Source organism: Sus scrofa, chromosome 6 (genome assembly GCF_054392235.1).
Source record: "Sus scrofa isolate SSC_HxYL_T2T_F1_AM1 chromosome 6, Sscrofa_HxYL_maternal_Yorkshire_Landrace_v2.0, whole genome shotgun sequence".
Lineage (NCBI taxonomy): Eukaryota > Metazoa > Chordata > Mammalia > Artiodactyla > Suidae > Sus > Sus scrofa.
Window position 1 is genome coordinate 94,007,183 of NC_139388.1, and position 15,500 is coordinate 94,022,682.

General features: G+C 52.1%; 1 protein-coding gene across 10 annotated transcripts in view; it reads left to right on the plus strand.

Annotated features, from left to right (window-relative positions):
• The window catches only part of ZNF362 (zinc finger protein 362), a 41,386-nt gene extending 26,844 nt beyond the window's left edge, over positions 1 to 14,542 (plus strand). For all 10 annotated transcript variants that reach the window (XM_084963781.1, XM_021095852.2, XM_084963783.1 and 7 more), the window contains 3 exons: positions 8,368 to 8,446; positions 8,567 to 8,725; positions 12,728 to 14,542. In XM_084963781.1, the coding sequence (XP_084819907.1) occupies positions 8,368 to 8,446; positions 8,567 to 8,725; positions 12,728 to 12,844 (355 nt within the window). In that variant the 3' untranslated portion in view covers positions 12,845 to 14,542. The remainder of the gene's footprint in view (positions 1 to 8,367; positions 8,447 to 8,566; positions 8,726 to 12,727) is intronic.
• Positions 14,543 to 15,500: the final 958 nt, after the last annotated feature.

Genomic DNA, 15,500 nt, shown 5'->3' on the forward strand with positions numbered 1-15,500 from the left:
AGATTGTGCCTGTGCTACGTGAAACGGGAAGGGTACCATCTTTTCAAGTTTGTCAGTGGTTCTATGTTAGCAGGAATGACTTTTTCATAACCTGAATGGCAGGGATTCCACAAGCCATGGAGTAGGTGCCGTCCTGTTTCCAGAAAGCTGGGGAGGCAGCATTCCCATGTAGGACAGACAGGCCTCGTTTCTTCCTGTCAGGCTTGTCATGCCTAATTAAATGAAATTTGTCTTTAAATGTGACATTTCTGGCCTGGTCATGGTTACACATTTGATTTGCCCAATCATATCCTGTAAGAAAGAAGGACAGATTCTTCATGAACCTATTTACAGAAACCAGTGGTCGTGAAAAGGAAAAGGTCTCAGAAAAGGCACTTTGAATATTTTTTAGCAGTTGTTCCAAGAAATTTTGCAGACCAGGCCAATTACTTTTTGGATTTTGATTTTGATCTTTTGGTCTTTTTTAGGGCTGCACCTGGGACCTGTGGACGTTTCCAGGTCAGGGGTCGAATCAGAGCTGCAGCTGCCAGCCTATGCCACGGCCACAGCCACAGCAACACCAGGTCCAAGCCGTGTCTGTGACCTACACCACAGCTCACGGCAACGCCGGATCCCCGACCTACTGAGTGAGGCCGGGGATTGAACCTGCGTCCTCATGGATACCAGAGGGGTTCCTTACTGCTGAACCATGATGAGAACTCCAGTTACATCTTTTTAATAGAACTACTATTTTAAAACTTCCTTGATAATTTATTAGTTTATCTCTATGTTAAATTGTCATTCTTCCCCCATCCCCCAAATACTGAAGGGTTAGCTGGAGCGAGGCACCACTCAAGGATTATTTTAACCCAGTTCGTTCCAATATAGCCTCCTAAACTGAGGATTAGAAATAGATCAAAGAAAAAAAAAAGGGTTTCTCATATGCCTCTTAGAAAATAGAACAGTAAGCCCAATTAAATCACTTTCATCCAGTCCTAGGTCATAATCCCTGTTCCCTGAACTTGGGGAGTTAGTCTGCTTTGCAGAGTTGTCTGCTTCGAGACCTGAGACTCTCGGATCCTGCCTTGGCCTCAGGCAATGTCTGGTCGTGGAGATGGCCCATGGTGATCCCCCAAAGTGTGAAGAGCCAAGTGCACTGGCTCTTCAGTCCTCTGCCGAGTTGGTCACCTTTTTTTTTTTTAATTTTCATATTTTACATTTAAAAAAATTGAAGTATTGTTCATTTACAATGTTGTGTTGATTTCTGCTATAATACAGCACAGTGATTCAGTTATGCACACATAAGGGTTTACTTTAAAAAGTACATTCTTTGCCATGAATATAGGATATTGACTATAGCTCTCTGGGCTACACGGTAGGATCTTGTTGGTTATCCTCCTGTATTACAGCTGACGTCTGCTGAGCCCCAGGAAGACTCAACCTCTGATCTGAAGCACAGGCTTTAGGCAAGTGTGAGGGTGGAGGTCAGACCTGTTGATGAGACTAAATGACTCTGGTCCGGTTATTATATAATCAACAATATCAGAAGGGAGGAGCGTGGCATGCTCTGTTCAGGTATTGTGCCTTATCAATTTTTTAGACTCAGAGCATACTGTAAGGCAGCGAAGGTATTGACCCATCTTCTCAGTCTTTTAATTGATCTCATAAAGCAAGCATCATGGTTAGCACTAATAAGTGTAGTTAAATCTAGAAAAAATATTTTGAAAGACATTTCTCTCTGGATACTTATGGTGCTAATCTCCGAATAAAAGTAAGTTGTTGGGGAGTTCCCATTGTGGCTCAGCAGAAACGAATCTGACTAGCATCCAAGAGGACACAGGTTTGATCCTTGGCCTCGCTCAGTGGGATAAGGATCCGGCGTTGCGGTGAGCTGAGGTGTAGGTCACAGATGTGTCTCAGATGTTGCAGAACACACAGAGTTTGCCCCACTCAGGGGGTGTGCCTCCACTGCTCCCCTGCATGGAAAGTTCTTTCCCTTCCTCATGTTGCTGGGGCTGTGGCGCAGGCCTGTGGCTACATCTCTGATTTGATCCCTAGCCTGGGAACCTCCATGTGCCGCGGGTGTGGCCCTAAAAAAAGAAAAAAAAAGTTGTTGGTTTTTTTCCCCTGTCTTAAAAAGTACACAAGTGTATATATTTATATTCTATGTAATTATGTATTTTTTCTGATGACTATATATTTATGTAAATTATATATAATTACATATATACACACATAAAATTAACTCTGGGAGATTGAGCCCCTTTTCTTTTGATTTGCCAACTTTCTTATACTAGAAACTTCCTAGGACGGCTTTCACTCTAGTGTTTGGCTAATGAAAATGTGGAGACTATAAACCATGCCCTCGTTAAGAGCTTTTATAAAACGAGGGAACAAATCTTTGGTGTTGCCCAAGGGCTAGCTGGAAATGCCAGGGCTGTTTGGGTGTAAAAGATACCTTGATATTTTATTATTCTGCATTCGGGGCCTGGATTTAAGAAAGGCCGTAGCCCAGAGTTGGCAGAGTAGTAGGAAGTCTGGTAGGAAATGAACACAGTAGCAGGGAATACTCAGTAAGGATCCTAGTGTTTTCCGAAGTAGACATTTGTTTAAAAATATGTTTTAAGACCAGGACCCAACAAGCAACAAAAAATTAACAGGCCTCGAGGGAGGAGATTTTGTCAGAACGTTCCTTGTCCAGGGATGGTTCTCTGTTCCTGGGGGCACGATGTTTTTTCTCTTGCTCTTTTTTTCTTCTGAGTGACCTGAGTTCATCGTGGTTGGAAACCAAACAAACAACACAAGAAGGTCCTATCAACATTTAGAAACGAATTATGAGGCATTACGCAGTGGTGTGTGTAATCAAACCAGTGCGTCCTAACCCAGTGACAAAGAGGTGGGTGTTGCTCGTGCCCAGGAGTCCCCAAAGCCTTTAGACAAACACAGCAGAAAAGGCCAAACGTCAGGATGCAACCAGATGCCAGGTTGCTTGTTTGCTACCATTCCACAGAGAATTCCGGTTTTTTGCCCCTCATTAGAGAATCAGGCAGTCGGGGCATTTAATCAAATCCACCTTCCCACTGTCAGGCCAACGCTAAAGGGGGGAAAAGAAGGTCATGTCAAAATGGAACCAGCCTGGCTCAGGTAATAAAAGTAGAGCCAGCAGCTGGGTGGGCCGGACCCCCTGGGGGTTGTGAGCGGTGTGCCTGGGAGCATGGCTGGGTTCCTATGGTTGAGTGGCGTTGGCGATTCTGGAGGATCCTGGAGGGACCTCCGTCGGCGAAAGGAAGGCACAACAGGGCAGGAAAAAGCAGGTGCTTTGCAATGTGTTTGCAGAAACGCAGACCTCAGAAGGATTGGCCCGCACATTGTAAAACTGCGTGCATTTAAGGAGACAGTAAATAGGAATTGGTAGCGAGTCTGTTCATGGTGAAGATACAGCGGCTGTCTGGTGCCAGCAACATCTGGTTAAGATCACATATCTGTCTCAGAGAATCACAATGCAGTCCAGATAACCTTGTTTTACGTGGGAGTTAGTCAGGTTTAGGAAAGGGCTCGCTCAAGTTTTTACCTGTTTGGGGAACGTATGTGAGACTCTGGGTTTGTTTATTTGTTCCGGCAGCAGAGCGGGGTTTGTTTTGTTGTTCTTCTTATGGCCACACTGGGGGCATATGGGGTCAAACGGGAGCTGCAGCTGCCAGCCTCCGCCACAGCCACAGCAACGAGGGATCCGAGCCGTGTCTGCGACCTACACCACAGCTCACAGCCACGCCAGATCCTTCACCCACTGAGCAAGGCCAGGGGTCGAACTCATATCCTCATGGATCCTAGTTGGGTTCTTAACCTGCTGAGCCACGACGGGAACTCCAGCAGAGCGGTTTTTGCCCTTGTTTTCCTTCTGGCTGTGAGATGTTGTGTGCCTGTGTGATGACACTTGTGGCAGGGGTAGGTGTCATTCTGTTTTCTCCAGCGCGATGACAGTGATGGTTCTAACATCCCAGCAGCAACTACTCTTGGTCTGAGAGCTCGGAGTGCTTGGCCCGCACGGGTGTTTACATACAAGGTATCGGTAAAGTAAGTCCTTACATGGTGCGAAATTGTTTCTGCATAAGAGATAAGGAACCTGAAAGGAGCCGCAGACAGAGAACCATCTCAAAGGTTCACTTTCTCTATATCTACCATTGTTTTAGTTACAAAGCACAGCATGAATGAAGCCCTTCAAGATAATGTGCCATTTATCACCTGGAAAATAAAGGATAAATGATAATCAGTCCTCAACAATTTTATTCAAACCTCAAATAAATTCCCCCCTTTGTTGTTTTTCATAAATTGTTTATCTTAAATAGATGTGCATGTATTAAAAACTACACTGTGGAAATACCTTAGGGATGTGCTTTATGCAAATTACAGTCATCTCAGTCTTTATTATTATTATTTATTTTATTTTATTTTATTTTTTTGTCTTTTTGCCTTTTCTAGGGCCGCACGTGCAGCATATGGAGGTTCCCAGGCTAGGGGTCTAATCGGAGCTGTAGCTACTGCCCTACGCCGGAGCCACAGCAATGTGGGATCTGAGCCGCGTCTGTGACCTACACCACAGCTCACAGCAATGCCTGGATCCTTAACCCACTGAGCAAGGCCAGGGATCAAACCTGCAACCTCATGGTTCCTAGTCAGATTCGTTAACCACTGCACCACGATGGGAACTCCTCAGTCTTTATTATTTCCCCCATTTTATTTCATTATTTCTTTGGGGGCGCTGCACTCGCGGCATGTGGAAGTTCCTGGGCCAGAGATCCAACCTGTGCCATGGCAGGAACCAGAACCACAGCAGTGACACCACCAGATCTTTTGCCCACTGAGCTACCAGGGAGCTCCTATCATCCCTATTTTAGAGGCGAGGAAGCTGGGCCTCGGGGGCAGAGTCCCTTGCCCAAGGCCACCCAGCTAAGAGGAGGCGGAAGTGAGATGCGACCCAGAGCAGCAGCCCATGCCTTGGAGGGAAGAAGAGGCTGAGGGTGTCGGGATGCAGAAGATGCTCAGATGAAGTGAGGTCCAAGCAGGAGAGCAGGGCAAGGCTTTGGGTCTGGGGCAGGGAGGTAAAGGAGCAGCCCAGGGGCACTGATTTCAGCTCGGCCTCCCTATGCTACACAGGCCTGGAGTCAGTGGTGAGCTCCCCGTCAGGGCAGATGTGGGCATCAGGGCTGGGTGTGCCCCTCTGGTGAAGATGCCCTGGAGAGAGAGGATTCTGATGTTGGGATTGAGGGCTTGGCCCTGTCTTGAAAATCAGGAGCTGAAGAGCTCAGGGCCCAGTTATCTGTGGGAACATTGGCTCCCCGATGCCCCTCTGAGCCAGCCCATTGCTGGGTGCCATGCGGAATGAAGATCAGCAGTCAGAGGCAGGCTCTGGGCCAAAGGAACTCCCACCACGACCTGAGAGGCTGGTGGATGTGAACATTTCCATGAATGAGGGAAGTATGTGCTGGAGGTTGGGGAGGATCATCTGAGCTGGGTGTTGAAGGGTCCATAGTGAGAGATGGGACCAGTGTTCCCATCAGAGGGAACAGCATGAGCAAAGGCTTAGCGGCTTGCTGGCAGATGTGTCTGCGTGTGCATATGGGGAGACTGGTAAGATGCCCTGCTGGGGAAAGCAGTGGTCAGGGGTGCTTTAGACTGTGAATGGTGGGAGTTTGAATTCTGTCCTGGACAAGGCAGAGACAGTGGGGGATACAAAGCAAGGCTGTGACAAGGTCAGATCCTTGTGCTGCTGTGGTGGTGGATGTGAGGAGGGGAGAGGCTGAGCTGGGAGTCCAGGAAGAAGGCTGGGCAGCTCTGGCACTTGAGGTGGAGGCCAGAGAAGCAAGGTCTTGAGGAAGGACTTGATGTTCCTGGAGGACTGTCAGTCAGTCAGTCGACAAACGTGTGTGAAATACCCTTGAGGAATGGGTGTTGTTGATTATGTGGAGCGTATTAGTATCGTCAGTGACTGACTTCAGGAGGAAAGAACTCACCTTCCTAGGTATCAAGTCCTCTCTGCTGAGCTTGAGCCAGGCTCTGGGAGGAAGGCGATAAATGAGACCAAGGGCAGCCTTGCTCTCAGGGAGGGAGGCGTGACTGGACATTAACAAAACATGTGCCCGCATGCAGGGGCTGCAGGGGGCCAGGCCTAGTCTGGGGGGGGTCAGGAAACGCTGCCCCCCCATCCAGCACTTTTACACTGAGAATGGGAACCTGGCCTTTAGACAGGTATTCGCTGAGGGACAAGTGTGCCCGGAAGAGGAGCAGCCTGGACACAGGATGGAAAGTAGAAAGGGACTTGGATCGCTGGCCCGTCCGGAGGGAGGCCGGACCTGGAGCCTTAGGGTGAGGAAGAGGTGTGACTTGGGCAGCAGTGGGAGGTGCAGACCCCGGGGGTGGGCCTTGTGAGGTTCAAACAAAATCAGTACATGCCCTCTGCCCCCTGACCCCTCACTGACCTGTTCCCCAGCCCTGGAGGGGAACTGGGATGGGATGCACTGGAGGGATTCTGGCCGCAGAGATGGGGGCTGGTCCAGGTGACCCCCCATGGTCCTTCCATTGTAGAGACAGGGTGCAGTCACCTGGGATGATGTCCCCTAGCATGTGATACCCCCAGACATGTGGGTAGAATAGGAGTCCTCAGAACTGGGCTGGCCCAGCAGCACCCGGCCTGTCCCCACGCAGCCTGAGACGAGCCCTTCCTGCCCTCAGTGTTCCCCGTCTCATAGAGGAGACAGAGGAGGGTGCAGCCAGGGCACAGGGGCGGCGGGCAGAAGCATCTGTCAGGTGACAGTGGCCAGATGAGAAACAGTTCCCTGACCAGGGCACAGAAGCAGGGAGGTGAGGCCGAAGCACACATCAAAGGCCCGGAACAGAAAGAAATTGAAACTGTCAGCTCTGAGTGGCCAGTCAAAGTCCTGGGCTTCCTGACAGCACCGTGTTCTTTATTCCAGCCCAGCCCAAGGGGCCTTGGTTTGCTCCATGAGTCTGCTGATGGGCAGAGCAAACCCAGGCGGCGAGGGGTAGGGGGGCTGGGGCTCTAGGGAAGGAGCAGGACCGTGCGGCCAGCGCTGGTTTCTCCCTCCATCTAGTGCTCATCAGCAAATTAGGCAAAAGAGGTTCAGGTCCAGCCTGCATCTCATTGCCCACCTGCTTGGCACGGGATTTGCCAGAGCAGATAACTGAAGATGAGCAAGAAGCAGGGGGCCTCCCATCCCTGCGTGCGCCGCGCTCCTGAGCCCCACACACACACCTCATCCAAGCCCCTCTCCAGCCTCCCCATCCTCACCTGGCTGTTGGAGGAGCACGAGCTGCAACAGCTGCCAGAAAATGCGGCCATCAGCCTTCAAGTCACTGCCCCCAAGTCACCTTCCCAGTGGCGACCCCGACCACCCTAGTTAAGATGGTACCTGCCCCGCCCCCGGGCACTCATGATGCCCTCACCTTGCTCTGTTTCTTCTCACAGCACTTATTACCTGCTACGTGTGCTTTATTTCACGCTCATGGTTTGCATGAGGCAGTGAGTCTTGTCTGTTTTGTTCACTGATAGGTTCCAAACACCCCGCGCGGTGCCTGGCACATGCGAACCTGATAGAATAATTGTTGAGTGAATGAATACTAATATTAATAGCAAGTGTTTACTGAGTGCTGACTTTGTGCCAGTGCTTGGCTAAGCCCGTTCCATGTGTGGTCTAGTGTAACCTCCACAAAGCCCAGTGACGTAGGAACGATATCTTTATACCCATTTTGCAGATGAGGAAACTGAGGTTCAGGGTTTTTAACCAAGGTCACCTGGCTAGTGTGTGGCAGAGCCAGGGCGAGAACAAAAAGGGGCTCATGGGAAGGACACGGTGGGGCTGACCTTCGGGGCCGCTGTGTCCTACCTTCCCAGTCACTGGGGTGACCAGATGGCCGTCATAGACATGTACCTGGCATGAGGAGGGGGCAGGAAATAGAGGCATCTCCCAGTTAGAGGGAGATGCCTCCTTCTGAGGGAAAAGGCAAACCGCGCAGGGCGGAGCTGTGAATCTGCGCTCTTCGCAGTGGGATGGTCTGCAGGTGGCCTTTTTAGGAGAGGGCCGGGCGCAGTCCAAGCAAGCCCACCATGATCACCCGGAGGTCTGGGCCAGGGTGGGTTCAGCGGGGATCGGTGGGGAGCGAGGAGGTGCCAGGAGGTTGGGGAAGAAAGGAGAGGGGGTGGCCCTTGAAGCCCCCAGCTCTTGCCTGGGCCTCACGCTGAGGAGGGTGTGTGGAGTGGAGCCTGGGAGGCTTGGGGGCCAGAGGTGGGGGCCGGCCAGCCGAGGGCTCAGGGGCTGGAGCTGGCCTGGGAGATCAGTCAGGGACTCCACCTCACTGGGCTGCCCCTTGCAGAATCCACACAGGCGACAGACCCTACAAGTGCCCACATCCTGGCTGCGAAAAGGCTTTCACTCAGCTCTCCAACCTCCAGGTGAGTGCCCACCCAGCCGATGCGTACTGCTGTCCATCCCCCCACCAAAGGGGAGCATGAGAAGGGGACGGGGCTGGGGGAGCCCAGCCGCCTCCTGACCCCCTGCTGTGCTCCCCATAGTCTCACCAGCGCCAGCACAACAAGGACAAGCCCTACAAGTGTCCCAACTGCTACCGGGCCTACTCGGACTCAGCCTCCCTGCAGATCCACCTCTCAGCCCACGCCATCAAGCACGCCAAGGCCTACTGCTGCAGCATGTGCGGGCGGGCCTACACCTCGGTGAGTGCCAGTCTCCCGGGAGCCTCTCCCTCTCCCGGCCTCCTCACATCTGTGCTGATGCTCCCATTTTCCAGGCAAGGAAACTGAGGCCAGAGAAGGGCAGTGACTCCCCAAGATCACAGTGAGTGGCTGAGCCAGGGCTTCTGCTTCCCGGCTCTTGGCTGCTTCCGGTTGAGCTACCTCCAGGCAGCCTTTAGACTGGGTGTAGGAGTCTTGGTTTATTCTGGGCAGTGGTGGGGAGCCTGGCACCCCTGCTCCCCAGAGCCAGGGAGAGAGAAGGGCCTTTCACCACTGAGGAAGCTGCAGCCCCCATCATGGCCACAAGGTGGCACCATGACCTGGCCCAGAGTCACCCTCATCTCCCAGGAAAGGCTCCAACAGGGCAAGAAAGATGCCAGCCTCCTGTCCTTAGGTGGGAATTTCCCTAAACAAGGGCCTTGCAGACCCAGAAGAGGGAGTCCAGGTGAGATACCTGTTGATGTGCTTCTGGCTAATCAAAGATTCTGGTTAACAGACCCCACGTATACCTAGACAGAGATCCCCGAGCCTCAGTTTCCTCATCTGTAAAGAGGAGGAGGTCATAGCTCTTCACCCATAGGGCTGCTGGCTGGCAGAGTCAGTGTCTGACAAACCTTAGCTAACACAATTATTTATTCACCCAGTGTTTACTGAACGCTTGTACCCGGCACTCAGGAATCAGGATGCATCAAACAGACATATTCTTTGCCCCTGGGGAGGTTGGAATCTGCTGCTAGAGACAGATATTGAACAAGTAACCACACAAATAAATATGTAATGACAAATTGTGGCAGCTGCTCTAAGCAAGGTTTCTCAACCCCAGCGCATGCTGACAACATTTTTTTGCCGGGGGGCTACTGTGCATTGTAGGATGTTTAGCAACATCCTTGGCCTCTGCCCACGAGCCACCCCTCCCCAAGTTGTGACAACCCAAAATGTCTCGGGACTTTGCCAGATGTACCCGGAGGGTGAAGTCGCCTCTGCTGGAGAACCACTGCTACAAAGGAAAAAAGGAAACAATTTTTCCAAAGACCGCTGCAGGGAGGCCAGAATGGCCCTGGGGAAGGGAGACAGGTCAGGGTAGGTGTCTGGGGAAGCAGCCTTTAGAGGGAGCCTTGAGGGATAATTAGCCAGGTGAGGAGGGGAAAGAACTTTCCGTGCAGGGAAGCAGTGGAGGCACACCCCCTGAGTGGGGCAAACTCCATGTGTTCCTGGAACTGAGCGAAAATGAGGTCACATGAGGCTGCAGGAGTTTGGATGTTTTTCCAGGTGGAGTGGGAACCCTGGGGACAGGTCTGTCCTCGGAGGGGAATTTTTTTCTTTTTCTTTTTTGGCTGCCCCACGGCATATGGAGTTCCCAGGCCAGGGATCAGATCCCAGCTAGAGCTGTGCCCTAAGCCACAGCTGTGGCAACGCTGAATCCTTTACCTACTGTGGTGGGCCGGGGTCAAACCCGCATCCCAGCACTCCTAAGACACCGCTGATCCCATTGTGCCACAGGGAACTCCCAGGAGAGTATTTTTGAAAGTTTGCTTTGGCTGGAGAGGGCGCGTGAGTTGCACCTTCCTACCTTCCTATACACGCCCAGTCTTAGAAGAGAGGCTGCAGGCAGTCACGGCCATGGTTCTTGGAGGGAATCTGAACTGGGAGGGGTGAGTGTCAGACCTCACCTGGCCTGAGGCCCTACCCTGAATGCATAACTGGACTCCATAGAAAAGAATAATTACTTTTTCTTTTAAAAAGTATTTTAATAGATTGACTTTTAAACTACTTTAATATATAAAAGAATCATTTTAGAATAGAAAGCCCTCATGTTCCCATCAGCCCCCAAAACTTGGCATCAGCCAGTCCTGCCTCATCCATAGCCCTGTTCTGGGGTTTCTTTTTTTTTTTCTTTTTTTTTTTTGTCTTTTTGCCATTTCTTGGGCCGCTCCAACTGCATATGGAGGTTCCCAGGCTAGGGGTTGAATCGGAGCTGTAGCCACCTGCCTACACCAGAGCCACAGCAACGCGGGGTCTGAGCCGAGTCTGCGACCTACATCACAGCTCACGGCAACGCCAGATCGTTAACCCACCGAGCAAGGCCAGGGATCGAACCCGCAACCTCATCGTTCCTAGTCGGATTCGTTATCCACTGCGCCACGACGGGAACTCCTGTTCTGGGGTTTTGTTTTGTTTTGTTTTTGTTTTTTTGTCTGTTTTGTCCTTTTAGGGCCACACCCGCGGCATATGGAGGTTCCCAGGCTAGGGGTCTAATTGGAGCTGTAGCTGCCGGCCTACACCAGAGCCACAGCAACGGCACATCCGAGCCGAGTCAGCAACCTACACCACAGCTCACGGCAATGCTGGATCCTTAACCCACAGAGCAAGGCCAGGGATCAAACCTGCAACCTCATGGTTCCTAGTTGGATTCGTTAACCACTGCACCACGATGGGAACTCCTTGTCTTTTTTTCTTCAGGGCTGCACCTGAGGCATATGGAGGTTCCCAGGCAGGAGTCAAATCCCAGGCTGTACACCACAGCCACAGACAGCAACGCCAGATCCAAGCCGAGTCTGCAACCTACACCATAGCTCACGGCAACACCGGATCCTTAACCCACTGAGCAAGGCCAGGGATCAAACCCACAACCTCATGGTTCCTAGTCGGATTCATTAACCACTGAGCCATGATGGGAACTCCTATCCCTGTTTTTTTAAACAAAACTGACATCATTTTTATCTGAAAATTTTCAGTTTATGGCTTTAAACACAAGGCCTCCTTTCTTTGAACTTACCCACAAATACCTTTATAATACCTTAAAATAACTCACCTTAAATTTAATATCATCACATACCCCATTGGCATTCATAGTTTCATTTGCCTCATGGATGCCATAATTTTATTTACTTATAAATTTTATTTCAAAACCAAGATCCAAATATGATTTTCATATAGCACTGAGTCAATATAGCTTTTAAACTATTAGTCCATCTACTCCCCCCCCCCCTGTGCTTTTTTTCCTTCACATTTTACTCACTGAAGAATAGTTTCCTAGTTTGGATTTTGTTGATTGCTTCCCTTTGTGGTGTTTGATCGCCACCACATTCGAGGGCTTCCTCTGCTGGATTCTGAGCAAGTGAGGTATGAGGCCAAAGAGTGGCAGGTGGGAACCAGGGCGCCACCAGGCAGCCTCGTGGGAGGGTCTGTGGGCCTACAGGTGGAGCCTGGGGTGACCCCACCCCCCCAGTCTGGGTGCCTCTGGTCAGACTTAGAACCTGTAGTAGTGCTCAGGGGATGAACTGAGCATGCCCAGTTTATGCTTCCTAAAGTCACCATTCAGATCTGGCCCAGCTTCTTCCCAAGAGAAGATGGAATGTGGGGGTGCAGAGGCCAGGTCTCCCACCACCACCTAGAATGAAAGGTAGACACCCAGGAAGCAGTGGTCCCTTCAACCCTACTGCAGGCTAAGAGCTTTACTCCCATCAACATAGCAACCCTTTGAGGTTTGTACATTCCCCATCCCTGCCTGCAGAGGGGGAAACTGAGGCTTGGAGGGGTGAGACGACTTGCCCAACGTTCTCCTGCTGAGAAATGACAGAGCTAGGCTCAAACCAAGGCCTCACTGGGCGCACCAGCTTGATGGGGGCAACTGAGCTCTACTGGCCGAACTCCACTCCGGTAAATGGCACCTAGTCTGGCCCTAGGGAGTTCGGAGTGGGCACTGGTGAAGGGGGAGCCTAGTGCCTGCCAGCTCTCTAGTCAGCACACGTGGGCTCGGACTCTGGTGAATGAGCCAGCCGCCGCTGCTGGTGGCAGTGCAGCGTCGCTGGAACCACTGCTGGAAGCCCCTCCCTCTGATCCCCCAAAGATGCGGCTATCCACCACTCTCCCGTCCTACCTCCCAGGGAGCCCTCTAGTGGCCGCTTCTGGGAACTGCAGCTCCCCCTCCACCCCTCTCTCCTGTCGTTAGTTCTAAATTCTGCATCTCAAACCCGCCCACAGGAGACCTACCTGATGAAGCACATGTCCAAACACACGGTGGTGGAGCACCTGGTGAGCCATCACTCACCCCAGAGGACGGAGTCCCCCGGCATCCCGGTGCGAATTTCCCTCATCTGAGCCCACCCAAGGCGCCGCCCCGCCCTGCCCACTGGCAGACATAGACCCAGGCAGCACCTAGGCCCCGGCTCCCTCCAGGGGCCCTACAGGAACAGCGGAGCTCTCTCATGACCTTCCTGACCTTCCAGAAGGCCTGGGCCGCAGAAGCCCTGCCCGGTCCAGCTCTGGGGGCGGCCAGGCCAACTGCAAGATTCTGGACTCTTTTGGTGGCATCCAAAGACGATCTCAGAGCACTTTGAACCTCTCTGCTGGGTTTTCCTTTTGTTCCCTTCACTTGGCTTCACTGTTTTTTTTGTTTTGTTTTGTTTTGTTTTGTTTTAAGTTTGTTTTGGAAATAACAAAAAAGATATTTATTGGCCAAGAAGTTGGTGCTGCTAAGACCGAGAAGTTAAAAGAACCGGACAGATGGACAGAGAACCAGAGGGCAGCGTGGGACCTTCTCTTGCCACAGCCTCAGGCCTTGAGGGGAAGGCTCAGGCCTGGGTTTCTGGACTGCGGAGGGGGGCCCCCAGGTGGGAGGGGCAAGGAGGCAGCTGGAGTGAGCCACTCACCCCTGGGTGCCCAGCTCAAGCCTCTGCAGTTGCGCCCTGGGCCTCAACTGAGCAGAGGGATGTGGCAGCTACCGGGGCAGCCCAGGCTTCAGGAGACAAAACGAGAGGGGCCGGCAGGTCTGCAGGACCAAAGGGTGCAGCGTTGGGCTGGGCTGGGCGCAGGCCCAGGGAAATGGGGTGGGGTGGGCTGGGTAAAACCTGGCACCCCCACTGCCCTGAAGACCACCCCAGTCTACCTCGGTGCTGGCCAGGAAACCTATTGGCTACCTCTCCCACCATCCCAGACTATGGGCAGTGGGATGGGGAGGGAGTGGGCCTGGGGCTAGGACCCCCCCTTTCCAGAATTTCCTCCAGATGGGGCAGTGCCCGAGAAGAGGTTATCTGTCTTCCCTGCCATGGAGGGGAACGCCCAGCCCAGGCCCTCGGTCCCTCGGCAGGGAAGGGATCCTCGGGGAGGAGGGTCCCAGGAGCAGACCCTGCCCTCAGCCCCCACAGACACACCCCAATCTGAAAGCCATGCGTGTCCGTGTATATAGGAACCATGTACAGAGCCCGGAGAAGCCCCCCCTACGTCCCCCGGGGGGAAAAAAAAAGAAAACTAGACAGAAACTCATCTATATATTCTGTATCTGGAGTTCCGTTTTGAATATTAACTGTGTTATTTTTATACACTTTTTAAGCCTTAACTCGCCATTGATTTACCAGTTTAACGTCTCCTGGGGTTTCTTTTCCCACGGGGTTCTCTGCCCCGCCCCTGCCCCTTTGTTTGACTTGCGTCTGATACTCAGTATTGTAGCTTTTCGTCCGCATGTTACTACCCTGTAAATACGCTGTTATACACACTGTTAACATCCCTTTGCTTTTTTCTATGGGACCTCCAGGCCACCATATTTAGAACTAGTTACCTTATTAAAAAAGAGAAAACAGTCTGTTGGCTTCTCAGTCTGCATCGTGGTGGCAGGGAGGTGAGGGCAGATGTCCCTCGGCGCTTCAGGAACGAAATTTGCGTTATATTTAAGAAAAGGGGTGGGGAGCAAAATAAAAGAGGTGGGGGAAGACACTAAAGGGGGCAAGAAACAAAGGAATTCCAACCCCTCTGCTCTTTGTATTTCTCTGTTGTGAAGAATAAACTGAACCTGCAGCCGGGTGGTGGCCGTGTGTGGCGTGCTCTGTGCGAGGGCGGGGCTGGGGGGCACCTTTCCACTGCTCCTCTCCCCTCCCCCGCCCCCCAGACTTGGGGAAGAAGGGAAACAGCCCTTCCTGTGTCCATCGCTTGCGGCCAAGGACCATGACGGCTCAGAGGAGTGAGTTCCCAATGGCGAGTTCCACGGTGACTCATGGCTGAGTCACTTTCTGTCTCTCCCACCAGGAGGCTGGCACAGGGCCAGCCATGGTACGTTCTGGGGGAGATGCCTACCTTTCCCTCCTGGGCAATCAAAACGTTGACCCCCCATGGGGAAGATGTCTGTGGAGGGGACGTGGTCCCCTCAGTCCCTGGAACAGCTGGGAGCTGTGAGGCTGGAGCTGCTGCCACTGAAGGAGCCCGAGGATGAAGCTGACTTCGAACAAGGCCAAGTGGAGAGCTGGAGACGCTTCGTCAAGCCCTGATGCACACCCCAGCACTGTCCTTTTGCGTAAGCTAGTAAATCCTCCTTTGGGCTGGCCTTTCATTTTCCTCAAAGAGTCCGTTGCTAAACATTTACCGGCACCCCTCCCCAGGGGACACGCCAAACAGATTCTTCATTCGGTGAGTCAGCAATAAGTTAGAAGATGGGGGCACCTGAACTGGAAAAGCCTCTGGCCCCAGTGGCTGTGTTGGGCCAGACACAGAAACAGAAGGACAAAGGAGGCAGAAACAAAGACGGATGGAGGAGACTGAGGGCCAGTGGCAACCTCAGCTCCTGACTTTGTCTCCATCTTCTGGCCAGGTTTAATTTCCTGCTTGTTCTCGCATCAGTGAACTTACAGGTGGCTAACTGTGTGACATTGGGTAAGTTACTTAACCTCTCTGTGCCTGCCTGATTTTTCCCATGTAAAATGAGGGCAATGAGAGTAACCAACGGATAGGGTGGATGTGAGGATTGAATGTGTCGACAGGTATCTAA